General features: G+C 48.1%; 1 protein-coding gene across 1 annotated transcript; it reads left to right on the top strand.

The window, feature by feature from the left end:
- The first annotated feature begins 9763 nt into the window (after positions 1 to 9763).
- Positions 9764 to 10696, top strand: LOC141152976 (olfactory receptor 5AS1-like). Its single transcript, XM_073637637.1, has one exon. The coding sequence runs from the start codon at positions 9764 to 9766 to the stop codon at positions 10694 to 10696; it is 933 nt and encodes a 310-aa protein (XP_073493738.1).
- The last annotated feature ends 4265 nt before the right edge of the window (positions 10697 to 14961 follow it).

The raw sequence follows: 14961 nt of genomic DNA, 5'->3' as shown, positions 1-14961 counted from the left end.
AAGCGCTCCCAGGTGAGCGGGCAAGAGTCTGGAGTAGCTGGTGGTCACAGCACGTGACAGCGGAGCCTCCGGGCAGGCAAGCAGGCAGGTAGCGGAGAAGCGCTCCCAGGTGAGCGGGCAAGAGTCTGGAGTAGCTGGTGGTCACAGCACGTGACAGCGGAGCCTCCGGGCTGGCAAGCAGGCAGGTAACGGAGAAGTGCTCCCAGGTGAGCGGGCAAGCTGGTCCATAGACAGACTGACCGGAGTTGTAAGGCAGACCGTCGGACCTCAGGAAAGCAGGCAGGTAGCTGAGGTGCGCTCCCAGGTGAGCGGGCAGGCTGGTCCTTAGACAGACTGACAGGAGTAGTAAGGCAGACCGTCGGACCTCAGACTAGCAGACAGGTAGCAAGTAATCAGGCAGGAATCTGACAGGTAACTGGCAACGGGACCTGAGGGCTGAAGCACAGGTGAGACACAGGTGCAAACAACATTGCTCGGGCACCTCCATTTTGGAGGAGGTGCCTTATATATGATGAAGTCCTCCGGCCATTGGCCGGGGACTCCTTAGGACGGCGCGCGCGGCCCCTTTAAGAGGAGGGGAGCGCGCGCGCGCCCTAAGCACAGGGGCCGGGAAGGAGCGCGCGCTGAGAGCAGAGCGGGAGGAGGACGCCGGGAAGGAGCGCGCGCTGACAGCAGAGCGGGAGAGGGACGCCGGGCACGGGGCAGAGCGGTGAGGGGAGCAGCGTCCCTGCCTAGCAGAGGGCAGGGACGCCGGCACTACAGTACCCCCCCCTTTAGGCCCCCCCTTTTTTAGGCCAGACAGAAATTTAGCTAGGATGAGAGGGGCATGGATGTTCTCCCGGGGCTCCCACGTTCTCTCCTCAGGACCAAACCCCTTCCAATCTACCAGAAAAAAGGTCTTTCCTCTTACCCTTTTGGTGGCAAGAATGTTCTCTACCTCAAACTCGTCCTCAGCAGAAACCGGAGCAGGAGGCGTACCTGTAGACTTGGAAAAAGAGTTAAGTACCACAGGTTTGAGGAGAGATACATGGAAGGAGTTAGGGATCCGTAAGTTGGCCGGGAGTTTCAATTTATAGGCCACCGGGTTGATCTGACTGGTGACCTCCAGAGGTCCGATGAACCGAGGCCCTAACTTGTAAGAGGGTATCTTGAGTCGAACATATTTAGATGAGAGCCAGACCTTATCTCCTGGACGAAATTGAGGAGGATCCAGGCGTTTTTTGTCAGCGTGTCTTTTCATCCGCTCGGACGACTGAAGGAGTGCGGATCGGGTACTCTCCCAAATGGAGGAAAATTTGCTAACGAGAGATTCCGCAGCCGGGTTGTCCACCGAGGTGGAGACAGGAAAAGGAATCCGAGGATGCTGACCAAAGACTACAAAAAACGGGGATTTGGAGGAGGATTCGCTCTCGTGATTATTGTAAGAGAACTCGGCCCATGGTAGGAGATCCACCCAGTCAGAATGGTGGGCATTAACGAAGTGCCGGAGGTAACTGGTCAGGTTCTGATTGATCCGCTCCACTTGACCATTGGACTGTGGGTGGTAAGCGGAAGAGAAGTCCAGGGTGACGTCTAGTAGTTTACAAGTGGCTCTCCAGAAGCGTGAGGTGAACTGTACCCCACGATCCGACACGATGTGGAGGGGCAGGCCATGAAGACGGAAGATGTGACGAATAAAGTCTCTAGCTAGCTCGGGTGCAGACGGGAGGCCTGGCAGGGGAACGAAATGAGCCATCTTGGAGAAGCGGTCAGCGACCACCCAAATGACCGTACAACCGGCAGAGAGTGGGAGGTCAGTTATGAAGTCCATTGCAATATGCTGCCAGGGGGCAGCAGGTACTGGGAGCGGAAGGAGGCGACCGGCTGGCAGATGTCTCGGAACCTTGTTGCAGGCGCAGGACACACAGGCAGAAACAAAGTCTATTACATCCTTGTGCAGGGTAGGCCACCAGTAGTGCCGGGAAATAAGCTGGAGGGTCTTCTTCTGACCAGCGTGGCCAGCCAGTTTAGACGAGTGACCCCAGTGAAGGATCTTCTCCCGATCAGGTACTGATACGAACGTCTTTCCGGGAGGGAGACGATTTAGACTCACGGGAGCCACCTGCATTACTCTGGCGGGATCGATGATGTGTTTCGGATCTTCCTCGAGATCAGATACCAGAAAGGATCGAGACAAGGCGTCCGCCTTGACGTTTTTGTCAGCCGGGCGAAAATGAAGGACAAAATCAAAACGAGCAAAAAACAAGGACCACCGGGCTTGGCGCGGGTTAAGTCTCTGGGCATGCTGGAGGTAAGCCAAGTTCTTGTGGTCAGTGTAAATTATTACCGGGTGAAGAGCCCCCTCAAGCAGGTAACGCCACTCCTCCAATGCCAGTTTGATGGCCAATAACTCTCGATCTCCAATGGAATAATTGCGCTCTGAGGAGGAGAAGAGTTTAGAGAAGAAGCCGCAAGTTACCATCCTCCCGGAAGAAGATTTTTGAGTAAGTACCGCTCCAGCTCCAGAGGAGGAGGCGTCCACTTCCAGGAAGAACTGCTTGTTGCCGTCCGGGCGATGCAGCACCGGGGCGGAAGAGAAGGCCTGTTTTAAGGAAAGAAAGGCTTCTTCTGCTTCGGGCGGCCACTCTTTGGGATTAGTACCCTTACGGGTGAGCGCGGAAATTGGGGCAGTCCGGGAAGAGAAGTGTGGTATGAAGAGGCGGTAGTAGTTGGCGAAGCCCAGGAACCGCTGAATGGCCTTCAACCCCTCCGGTCGGGGCCATTTCTCGATGGCAGACAGTTTCTCTGGATCCATTCGTAGGCCGGTCTGAGAAATAATGTAGCCCAAAAACGGAAGCGAGGTCTGCTCAAAGAGGCACTTCTCGTATTTAGCGAAGAGGTGATTCTGCCTGAGCCTGAGCAGGACCTGACGAACGTCCCTCCGGTGAGTCTGGAGATCCGGAGAGAAGACCAAGATGTCGTCCAGGTACACCACTACGCAGGAGTAGAGAAGGTCCCGGAAGATGTCATTGACCAACTCTTGAAAGACGGCAGGAGCGTTACAGAGACCAAAGGGCATTACCAGGTATTCATAGTGGCCGTCCCGGGTGTTGAATGCCGTCTTCCATTCATCCCCTTGACGGATACGAACCAGGTTGTACGCCCCACGGAGGTCTAGTTTGGTGAAGATTCTAGCCCCCCTCAGACGATCAAATAATTCTGGAATGAGCGGAAGGGGGTACTTATTCTTCACTGTGATCTGGTTTAGGCCTCTATAGTCTATACAGGGACGGAGAGAGCCGTCCTTCTTTTTGACGAAAAAGAAGCCTGCTCCCGCCGGGGAGGTAGATTTCCGGATGAATCCCCTGGCCAGATTCTCCTCAATATATTCGGACATCGACCGGGTCTCAGCAGCGGATAAAGGATAAATACGCCCACGGGGAGGAGTAGTACCGGGTAACAGGTCGATGGGACAGTCGTATGGTCTATGAGGGGGTAATGTCTCTGCCTCCTTTTTATTAAAGACATCAGCATAAGACCAATAAGGAATTGGAAGTCCAGGTAGATTAGCTGGGGTAGGAGAGGGACGGACGGGATGGACGGGAACCAGGCAGGTCTTATGACAGTCTTGTCCCCAGCGAAGGACTTCTCCGGTTTGCCAGTCAAGCACGGGTGCATGTCTCTGGAGCCAAGGCAGACCTAGCAAGAGGGCGTGAGAGAGTCCAGGCAGAACATGAAAGGAGATACTTTCAGAATGCAGCATTCCCACCTGCAGAGTAATGGATTCGGTGATGAGTTGGATGGGGCGTGGTAAGAGCCCCCCATCCACGGCAGCCACAGACAAGGGTACAGCCAGAGGTTTGGTGGGGATGCGGTATTTCTCTACCAGGGACTGTGAAATAAGATTCCCGGCCGCTCCAGAGTCCAGTTGGGCTAGTTCGAAATAACGGTTCTCCCCGTAGACGATTGAAACTGACAACAGCAGGGATGGAGAGGATTTATTCTTGTCTAGGTGGACCTCTCTGAGCGAACCTAGACACAGGCGTTTCCCGACCTCTCCGGGCAGGCACGGATCCGGTGCTCCTTGCTGCCACAGTAGAAGCAGGTCCCCTCGGCACGGCGTAAGTCCTGACGGGTCTTGACCATCTTGGTCTGGTCGACCTGCATAGGCTCAGGAGGGTGTACCTGGTTAGAGACAGAAGGAGTGACGGGTTTCTGAAAAGTAGGAGCTAGACGTGGTAACCTCCTCTCACGGGTGACCTCTCTGGCACGCTCCTGGAACCGTAGGTCAATCCGGGTGGCAAGAGTTATTAAGTCATCGAGAGTGGTAGGAATGTCCCGACCGGCAAGTTCATCTTTAATACGGCCGGACAGACCCTCCCAGAAGACGGAAACCAGAGCGTCGTTATCCCAGGCCAGCTCCGAGGCAAGGGTACGGAACCGTATGGCATAATGGCCCACGGTGAGACTCTCCTGACGGAGGCGTAGCAACGATGATGCAGATGAGGTCTTCCGTCCGGGTTCGTCGAAGACTTTCCGGAAAGCCGTGAGAAAAGCAGGCAAGTTGGACACCAGGGGGTCTCCTCTCTCCCATAGAGGATTTAGCCAGGCCAGGGCCTCCCCGGTGAGATGGGACATGATGAAGGCAATTTTGGCCCGGTCGGAGTTAAACTGGTGGGACAAAAGTTCAAAGTGCAGGGTGCACTGATTTAAGAAGCCCCGAGCCTGGACGGAGTCGCCTCCGAAGCGAGGAGGTGCAGAAAGCCGGGGTCCGGGGTAGGATACCATGGTATTAGTGGGCAGCGGAGCTGCCGGATTGCAAGATATGGCACTGGCGGAGGTTGTTGGTGGATCAGACAGAGTGTTCAGGCGAGTATTGACATTCCGCAGGTGACCCAGGATGGACTCCTGTTGGGACCTCTGACGGGACAGTTCAAGACAGAGGTCCGAGAGCGAGGGAGCTTGGGTGCCACCGGGTTCCAGGGCCCGAGCAAACTGTAACGGGTCTGGGAGGCGGAACCTCTGGGCTACAATACAAGGGGGCGGTCCTTGTAAGGGAGCGGGTGGCGACCAGGCAGGTAGTCACAGGAGGTGACCAGGACAGTCTCTGGGTGTACGGGCAGGAGGACACGGCAAGTGATCGGGGCAGTCTCTGGATAAAGGGTAGGTACGACCTGTGATGGCTGAACCTCCAGGTAGGCTAGCAAGGCAGATGAAGAATGTGTGCTCCCAGGTGAGCAAGCGAGAGTCTCTGGAATAGCAGGTGGTCACAGCACGTGACGGCGGAGCCTCCAGGTAGGCAAGCAGGCAGGTAACGGAGAAGCGCTCCCAGGTGAGCGGGCAAGAGTCTCAGGAATAGCTGGTGGTCACAGCACGTGACAGCGGAGCCTCCGGGCAGGCAAGCAGGCAGGTAGCGGAGAAGCGCTCCCAGGTGAGCGGGCAAGAGTCTGGAGTAGCTGGTGTTCACAGCACGTGACAGCGGAGCCTCCGGGCAGGCAAGCAGGCAGGTAGCGGAGAAGCGCTCCCAGGTGAGCGGGCAAGTGTCTGGAGTAGCTGGTGGTCACAGCACGTGACAGCGGAGCCTCCGGGCTGGCAAGCAGGCAGGTAACGGAGAAGTGCTCCCAGGTGAGCGGGCAAGCTGGTCCATAGACAGACTGACCGGAGTTGTAAGGCAGACCGTCGGACCTCAGGAAAGCAGGCAGGTAGCTGAGGTGCGCTCCCAGGTGAGCGGGCAGGCTGGTCCTTAGACAGACTGACAGGAGTAGTAAGGCAGACCGTCGGACCTCAGACTAGCAGACAGGTAGCAAGTAATCAGGCAGGAATCTGACAGGTAACTGGCAGGTAACTGGCAACGGGACCTGAGGGCTGAAGCACAGGTGAGACACAGGTGCAAACAACATTGCTCGGGCACCTCCATTTTGGAGGAGGTGCCTTATATATGATGAAGTCCTCCAGCCATTGGCCGGGGACTCCTTAGGACGGCGCGCGCGGCCCCTTTAAGAGGAGGGGAGCGCGCGCGCGCGCGCCCTAAGCACAGGGGCCGGGAAGGAGCGCGCGCTGAGAGCAGAGCGGGAGGAGGACGCCGGGAAGGAGCGCGCGCTGACAGCAGAGCGGGAGAGGGACGCCGGGCACGAGGCAGAGCGGTGGGGGGAGCAGCGTCCCTGCCTAGCAGAGGGCAGGGACGCCGGCACTACAATTATATAGTATAATACAATCCTCATGGTCCTTCATATAGTATAATACACTCCCCACAGTCCTCAATATAGTATAATGCACTCCCCATGGTCCTCAATATAGTATAATATACTCCCCATAGTCCATTATATAGTATAATACAATCCTCATAGTACTCCATATAGTATAATACACTCCCCACAGTCCTCAATATAGTATAATGCACTCCCCATGGTCCTCAATATATTATAATACACAACCCATAGTCCATTATATAGTATAATACAATCCTCATAGTCCTCCATATAGTATAATACACTCCCCACAGTCCTCAATATAGTATAATATATCCCATAGTCCTCCATATAATATAATGCACTTTCCATAGTCCTCCACATAGTAAAATGCATCCCATAGTCCTACGTGTAGTATAATGCACTTTCCATAGTCCTGCATATAGTATAATGCACTTTTCATAGTCCTCCATATAGTATAATGCACTCCCCATAGTCCTCAATATAGTATAATACACTCCCCATGGTCCTCCATATAGTATAATACACTCCCCATAGTCCATTATATAGTATAATACAATCCTCATAGTCCTGCATATAGTATAATACACTCCCCACAGTCCTCAATATAGTATAATACATCCCATAGTCCTCCATATAATATAATGCACTTTCCATAGTCCTCCACATAGTAAAATGCATCCCATAGTCCTACGTGTAGTATAATGCACTTTCCATAGTCCTGCATATATTATAATGCACTTTTCATAGTCCTCCATATAGTATAATGCACTCCCCATAGTCCTCAATATTGTATAATACACTCCCCATGGTCCTCAATATAGTATAATACACTCCCCATAGTCCATTATATACTATAATATAATCCTCATAGTCCTCCATATAGTATAATACACTCCAAACAGTCCTCCATAAAGTAAAATGCATCCCATAGTCCTCCATATAGTATAATCCACTTTCCATAGTCCTCCATATAGTATAATACACTCTCCAATAGATCTCAATATAGTATAATGCATCCCATAGTCCTACATATAGTATAATGCACCTTCCATAGTCCTCAATATAGTATAATACACTCCCCGTAGTCCTCAATATAGTATAATGCACTCCCCATAGTCCTCAATATAGTATAATGCATCCCATAGTCCTCCATATTGTATAATACATCCCCCATAGTATAATGCACCCCATGGTCCTCCATACAATATAATTCACCCCATAGTCCTCAATACAATATAATGCTGTCCCCATATAGTACACATAGTATAATGCACTCCCCAAAGTCCTTGATATAGTATAAAGTACTCTCCACAGTCTTCGATAGAGTATAATGCAGTCTCACAGGAGTATAATGCAGCCCCACAGGAGTATAATGCAGCCCACTGAATATAATGCAGCCCCATAGAATATAATACACCCCGCGGAATATAATGCAGCCCCACAGGAATATAATGCAGCCCCACAAAATATAATGCAGCCTTACAAGATTGTAATGCAGCCCCATAGGAGTTTAATACAGCCCGCAGGAGTATAATGCAGCCCCCATAGAGTATAATGCAGCCCCATAAAGAATACTGCAACCCCATAGTCCTCCAGTATTATGGCCACCACGTACTCACTGATTTTAAAAAAAAAGATACATACTCACGTCTCCTCATTCCCCCGCTGTTCCGGTCTCTGCAGTGCGTCAATTCAGTAGCTCCTCTGCCCGATACAGTGTGGCACATGATGAAGTGTCATCATCATGTCCGCTGCATCAGACACAGAGGGGGAATGATGTGAGAGGGAGTGTCATCTGACACTCTCTCCTGCATCATTGCTTTAAACTGTATCGGCATCTATAATGCTGATACAGTTGAATGCAGGGGATGGGGTTCTGGGCCCTCCTGATTCACGGGCCCCATAGTGGCTGTGTGGTGAGTTGCTATTAGTGGCACGCCACTGGCTGGGGGCCTCTGGGGGAGTGAAAGCCCTAAGCAAATGCCTAGTTTGCCTGCCCCTAACACCAGCCCCGACGATAGTGATGGGACATACATTTTCAGCTTCAGGACGAATCAGGGAAGAAGATGCATATTTTCTCATAACTGTAAACCCAGCCTATAAGCCACAAATCAACAGTGGGCAGAACACTTACAACAGTCAGGTCATGTTTAGTCTCTGGGTAACAGTAAAATCATAATAAAATATATAGCGGCACTTTTGAACTTCTGAGATCATCCAGAGAGGAGTTATCGCATAGTTTGGGAATTTCATAAAATCCTGAATGGCTGAGAACAACCCACAACCCGGCCCATGTGAGGTCATCAAGAGGGAGTATGTGGGTGTAACTCAGGTGCTGATAAAAGGTCAAGCTGAATTATGATCTCTGTTCCTGTAGAGAAATACACATCGTGTATGCATGAATCCTGTTAACTGAACGTCCCCAGTTGAATTGCTCTCCTTCGGCTAAGTTGACTCATCTGTGTGAGTGGCGTAGTAAATTTATTTTGTTTTATCCATTTTATTTTGTGTAACAATACATGCTGTATTGTTTTGTCCCCTATGTAAAATCTTCAGTATATTTTTCATAAACATTGCCTCGTTTTGGATAAAATATAAAATTTAATAGTTCTGTTCCTTTTTTTCTCTAAACCGCACCCCGAATCCATACACTACCTACCAGGCCTCCAGTCAGCCTGTAAATATTACTGGTGCTGGCAGCGAGAAGTATTTGGGTTATCGTGGAGTTCGTAGTTACCATACCGAGGGTATATACACATATTCCAGGCATTGGAATCGGTGGTTTATATATCATACGCTCAATCGTGTAATTGCCTGGACAACAGGGAGCAGCAGAGAGCTGTTCGCGCCAAAGATAACTGCATGGGTGGTGGTTTAGTTATGACCCCCTGGGGGCAATCCTTGACAAATTGGTGGAGCGGAGGGATTCTGTGTGATCTCTCTGGTGTCATCCTTGACACCCATCATTCGAAAAAACTCCTGTGAGTCCTGCTTCTCCTGTTCACTTATTGAGAAAGCCTATGGGTCCTGCTTCACTCTTTTACACTATAGCAGAGGTTGAGCTGGTATATCATGAGCATTAGGTTTCTCAAGTCATTTTCTACTATAAAAGCACTGGAGACAAGTATTACACTAAAGCAAAAGAATGCCGATAGGATCAGTTATGAAAACAGTTGAATGTCTTAAGTAGAGATGAGCGGATAGTTTTTTGCAACTCTGGTCCACGGTCCAGGATAGTGCTCTCTGGCCATGAACAGGAGCTACACAAATTTTCTGCGTTCCAAGCTTCTTCGACCTAGTATGACATCATCTATGCAGCGCACAGGTAATGTCTCAACAGCACTTCTAATCATAAGCCAAGGAGGGCCTGGACGGTAAGGAGATTCCTGCAGCTTGAGCAATGACCTGGACCATGGACTGGGGTTGCGCAAAGGGATCTGCTCATCTTTACATGTAAATTCGGAACGATGCTGAACTAGAGATCCTCCAAATAATATATAAAGAAAAATCAACCACTTGTACCTTTATCTGTTTTGTGTCTTGTATACTATTCACCAGGTAGAGTGTATAATATGAGAGACTCAAATCAAACATCTCCAGAACGATTCATTCTCCTAGGCCTTTCCAGTGTCTTGTATCTCAAAGTCATCTGCTTTATTACGTTCTTGCTAATGTACATAACAACCTTGTCTGGTAATACTTTTCTGATCATTGTGGTAAGGATAAACTCAAAGCTGCAAATGCCAATGTACTTCTTCTTGACTAATCTTTCAATTATCGACATTTGTTTCTCCTCCAACATCGTGCCAATAATTCTAATAAATACACTATCCGATGACAGAAGTATTTCTCTCTTGGGATGTGCGCTTCAAATGTACTTCCATATGGCGTTAGGCGGCACCGAGTGCGTCCTTCTTGCCATTATGGCCTATGATCGATTTGTAGCCATTTGTAGACCATTACACTACCAAACGATTATTAACAAGAGAGTGTGTGCTTGTTTAGCTTCCATATCTTGGGCTGCAGGTTTCACCAATTCACTTATTCATACGTTGCTCACTTTCAAACTACCATTTTGCAAATTCCATGTCAACCACTTCTTCTGTGAAATGCCTCCTTTCTTTCCACTCTCATGTAAGGATACTCATACTAATGAAATAGTCATGCAGGTTGCTGGACAGATCATTATCATGTGTGCTTTCTTCTTGACAGTAATTTCATATGTCCACATTATCTTCACCATCATCAAGATTCGTTCTTCCCAGGGGAGACAAAAAGCGTTCTCCACATGCGCCTCCCACCTCACTGTTGTGTCTGTGTACTATGGAACCATTATGTTCATGTACCTGAAACCTCGCTCCACCTACTCTCCTGAGATAGGCAAGATCATGTCCATTCTATACACGGCGGTGACCCCAATGTTGAATCCTATCATCTACAGCATGAGGAACAAGGATGTCAAAGACACAATCAAAATTAAACTATTTAGGCAATCAAACCATTGAATCAAGAAACTGCTTGCAAACATTCAGTAAATAGAGGGTTTTAAACAACTTGCACATATGGATTTAATAAACCAGCATGGCTGGCCAATCAATCTTTTGTTCATGAAACATGGTTTTCCCGTCCTCCCACAACTTTAGAGAAAGCCACACCAGCCCTACTTTGTGAGGAACTGCCCGATGATGGAAGAAATAGCTGGGGACTAGTGTTGAGCATTCCGATACTGAAATATCGGGTGTCGACCGATATTCGCGGTATCGGAGTTCCGATACTGAGTTCCGATACTTTTAGAATATCGAATACTGGAATCGGAAGTTCCCATAATGCCTGCGCTCTGCAGTGTCTCTGAAGGATGACAAGCTGGATGGCAGCGCTCAGCTTACTGTACTTGTCATTTAGTGTTAAAGCATTTATTTAAAAAAATAATAGTGTTTTCATGCACCGTCTCTTTAAAAAAGCCGGCCGGCAATTCAGCAGCGGTATACACCGGTACCCGACAATTTACAACAGAAAGAATAGAGCATCACACATAGATTAGATAGAAACATGTCAGTCACATATATAAGAAGTACATTGACAGTGTTGCTTACTGTACGTGTCATTTAGTGTAAAGGATTTATTAAAAAAAAATAATAGTGTTTTCATGCACCGTCTCTTAAAAAAAGGCCGGCCGGCAATTAAGCAGCGGTACCCGACAATTTAGAATAGAAAAAATAGAGAACCATACATAGATTAGATAGATAGAAACATGTCAGTCACATGTATATGACGTGGGGTCCCCCCTATTTTAATAACTAGCAAAGGCTAGGCAGACAGCTGGGGGCTGATATTACTAGCCCAGGAAGGGTGCCATGAATATTGGCCCCCTCCCAGGCTACAAACACCAGCCGTCAGCCACCCCAGAAATGTCGCCTTCAAAGGATGCGCCAATTCTGGCACTTAGCCTCGCTCTTCCCACTGCCCTGTAGCGGTGGCAGTGAGGTAATAGAGCTGGGGTTGATGTCAGCTTATAATGCCAGCTGACATCAAGCCCAGGTTAGTAATGGAGAGGCGTCTATAAGACACCCCCATTACTAACCCCATAGGCAAATTTAAAAAAAAAACACAAACACACAGAATAAAGTCCTTTAATTGAAATAAACACACAATTCTTTATTGTTCTAAATTAAACCATACTTACCGTATCACCCATTCCAGCTGAAGCCAACGATCTCCTGCAATAAAAGTAAAATAATAAAGCAACATCATCCTTACCTTTCCATGGTTCCCATGACAGCTTCAGCTCTGCTACATTCACATGACAGGCTGGATTGCTGCAGAAAGCTGCCATCCAGCTTGCCTTGCCGCAGAGACTGAGAAGCGTAGGCATGCTTGTGCTCCTCAGTGTCTCGCTGTGACGGCATAAAGATGAGCCGAGGTCATGTCCAATGAACTCAGCTCACCTCATGCACGTCACTGACAGCGTGGGAAAATTCTCTTGCACTCAGCGCTTCAGCGTGAGAATTCTCCCACGCTGTCAGTGACGTGCATGAGGTGAGCTCATGTCCAATGAACTCAGATCACCTCATGCACGTCACTGACAACATGGGAGAATTCTCACGCTGAAACGCTGAGTGCAAGAGAATTTTCCCACGCTGTCAGTGACGTGCATCAGGTGAGCTCATGTCCAATGAACTCAGCTCACCTCATGCACGTCACTGACAGCGTGGGAGAATTCTCCTGCACTCAGCGCTTCAGTGTGAGAATTCTCCCATGCTGTCAGTGGCGTGCATGAGGTGAGCTGAGTTCATTGGACATGAACTCGGCTCATCTGGATGCCATCACAGCGAGACACTGAGGAGCGCAAGCATGCCTGCGCTTCTCAGTCTCTGCGGCATGGCAAGCTGGATGGCAGCGTTCTGCTGCTATCCAGCCTGTCATGTGAATGTAGCAGAGCTGGAGCCGTCCTGGGAACCATGGAAAGGTAAGGATGATGTTGCTTTATTATTTTATTTTTATTGCAGGAGATCGTTGGCTTCAGCTGGAATGGACGTGATGGTAAGTATGGTTTAATTTAGAACAATACAGAATTGTGTGTTTATTTCAATTAAAGGACTTTATTCTGGGTGTTTGTGGTTTTTTTTAACTTTGACTATGGGGTTAGTAATGAGGGTGTTTTATAGACGCCTCTCCATTACTAACCTAGGCTTGATGTCAGCTGGCATTATAAGCTGACATCAACCCCAACCCTATTACCCCACTGCCACCGCTACAGGGCAGTGGGAAGAGCGAGGCTAAGTGCCAGAATTGGCGCATCCTATCACTGTGCTTATTATATATGTGACTGACATGTTTCTATCTATGTGTGATGCTCTATTCTTTCTATTCTAAATTGTCGGGTACCGATGCTGAATTGCCGACCGGCTTTTTTAAAGAGACGGTGCATGAAAACACTGTTATTTTTTTAAATAAATCCTTTACACTAAATGACAAGTACAGTAAGCAACACTGTCACTGTACTTCATATATATGTGACTGACATGTTTCTATCTATCTAATCTATGTGTGATGTTCTATTCTTTCTGTTGTAAATTGTGGGGTACCGGTGTATGCCGCTGCTGAATTGCCGGCTTTTCATGTCATTCTACATTATTCTTAGTTGTTTTCCTTCATGTAGAATTAACCTGCAAGGAAAGAAAGGGTTTATTTTTATTCCAATATTTGTGTCTCATTGACTTGCATTGGTTTCCGGTATCGGAATCGGCGATATCCGATACTTTTTGGGTATCGGTCCGATCCAATCCGATCCGATATTTCCCGATATCGGAAGGCAAATAGAGTCATGGCATGCATCAGAAGAGGAATAGGGGCATATGATGAGAACATTGTTCTTCCTCTGTATAAAGCGCTGGTAAGGCCGCACTTAGAATATTGTGCACAGTTCTGGGCTCCGGTGCTCAGGAAATACATATTGGAGCTAGAGGGGGTACAAAGGAGGGCGACTAAGGTAATAAAGGGAATGGAGGGCCTAGAATACCCAGAGAGGTTGTCAAAATTAGGCCTATTTACGTTGGAAAAGAGAAGGCTTAGGGGAGACCTCATAAACATGTATAAATACATCAGGGGGCAGTACAGAGATCTCTCCCATGACCTGTTTATACCAAGGATGGTGACAAAGATGAGGGGGCACACTATGCGTCTGGAGGAAAGGAGGTTCCTGCACCAGCATAGAAGGGGATTTTTTACGGTCAGAGCCGTGAGACTCTGGAACTCTCTGGGAGAGGAAGTGGTGATGTCCAACTCACTTAATGAGTTCAAGAGAGGCCTGGACGCCTTTCTTGAGAACAATAAAATTACATCTTATGCTTAGTTAATTAATCCAGGGATTTAATCTGACTGCCAGATTGGTGTCGGGAAGTGAATTTTTCCTCAATGATGTAAATTGGCCTATACCGCATGGTTTTTTGTTGCCTTCCCCTGGATCAACGCTGCGGAATAGCTGCAGTGCACAAGAAATAGGCTGAACTGGATGGACGCTTGTCTTTTTTCGGCCTTATAAACTATGTAACTATGTAGCTCAACACTACTGAGGACCATTGGACACCAAATACTTAGATGCTCTTTTACATTGCCATCTCAAAGCTGCTAGTACAATCCCTGGCAAAAATTATGGAATCACCGTGCTCGGAGGATGTTCATTCAGTTGTTTAATGTTTTTGAAAAAAAAGCAGATCATAGACATGGCTTAAAACTAAAGTCATTTCAAATGGCAACTTTAGGGCTTTAAGAAACACTATAAGAAATGAAGATTAAAAATGTGGTACTCAGTAAGGGTAATTTTTTTCAGACCAAGCAGAGGGAAAAAATTATGGAATCACTCAATTCTGAGGAAAAAATTATGGAATCATGAAAAACAAACACACAAAAAAACACTCCAATACATCACTAGTATTTTGTTGCACCACCTCTGGCTTTAATAACAGCTTGCAGTCTCTGAGGAATGGACTTAATGAGTGACAAACAGTACTCTTCATCAATCTGGCTCTGATTGCTGTTGCCAGATCAGCTTTGCAGGTTGGAGCCTTGTCATGGACCATTTTCTTCAACTTCCACCAAAGATTTTCAATTGGATTAAGATCCAGGCTATTTGCAGGCTATGACATTGACCTTATGTATCTTCTTTCAAGGAATGTTTTCACAGTTTTTGCTCTATGGCAGGATGCATTATCATCTTGAAAAATGATGTCATCATTCCCAAGCATCCTTTCAATTGATGGGATGAGAAAAC

The sequence above is a fragment of the Phyllobates terribilis genome, unplaced genomic scaffold (assembly GCF_046119375.1).
Source record: "Phyllobates terribilis strain yellow unplaced genomic scaffold, ASM4611937v1 Scaffold_7__3_contigs__length_470593459, whole genome shotgun sequence".
Lineage (NCBI taxonomy): Eukaryota > Metazoa > Chordata > Amphibia > Anura > Dendrobatidae > Phyllobates > Phyllobates terribilis.
Note: the sequence above shows the minus strand (reverse complement) of the source record. Positions and strands in the feature narration are given on the sequence as shown.

What these genes read in the sequence shown, in the direction of transcription:
- LOC141152976 (XM_073637637.1), top strand. Translation starts at nt 9,764, where the DNA reads ATGAGAGACTCAAATCAAACATCTCCAGAACGATTCATTCTCCTAGGC.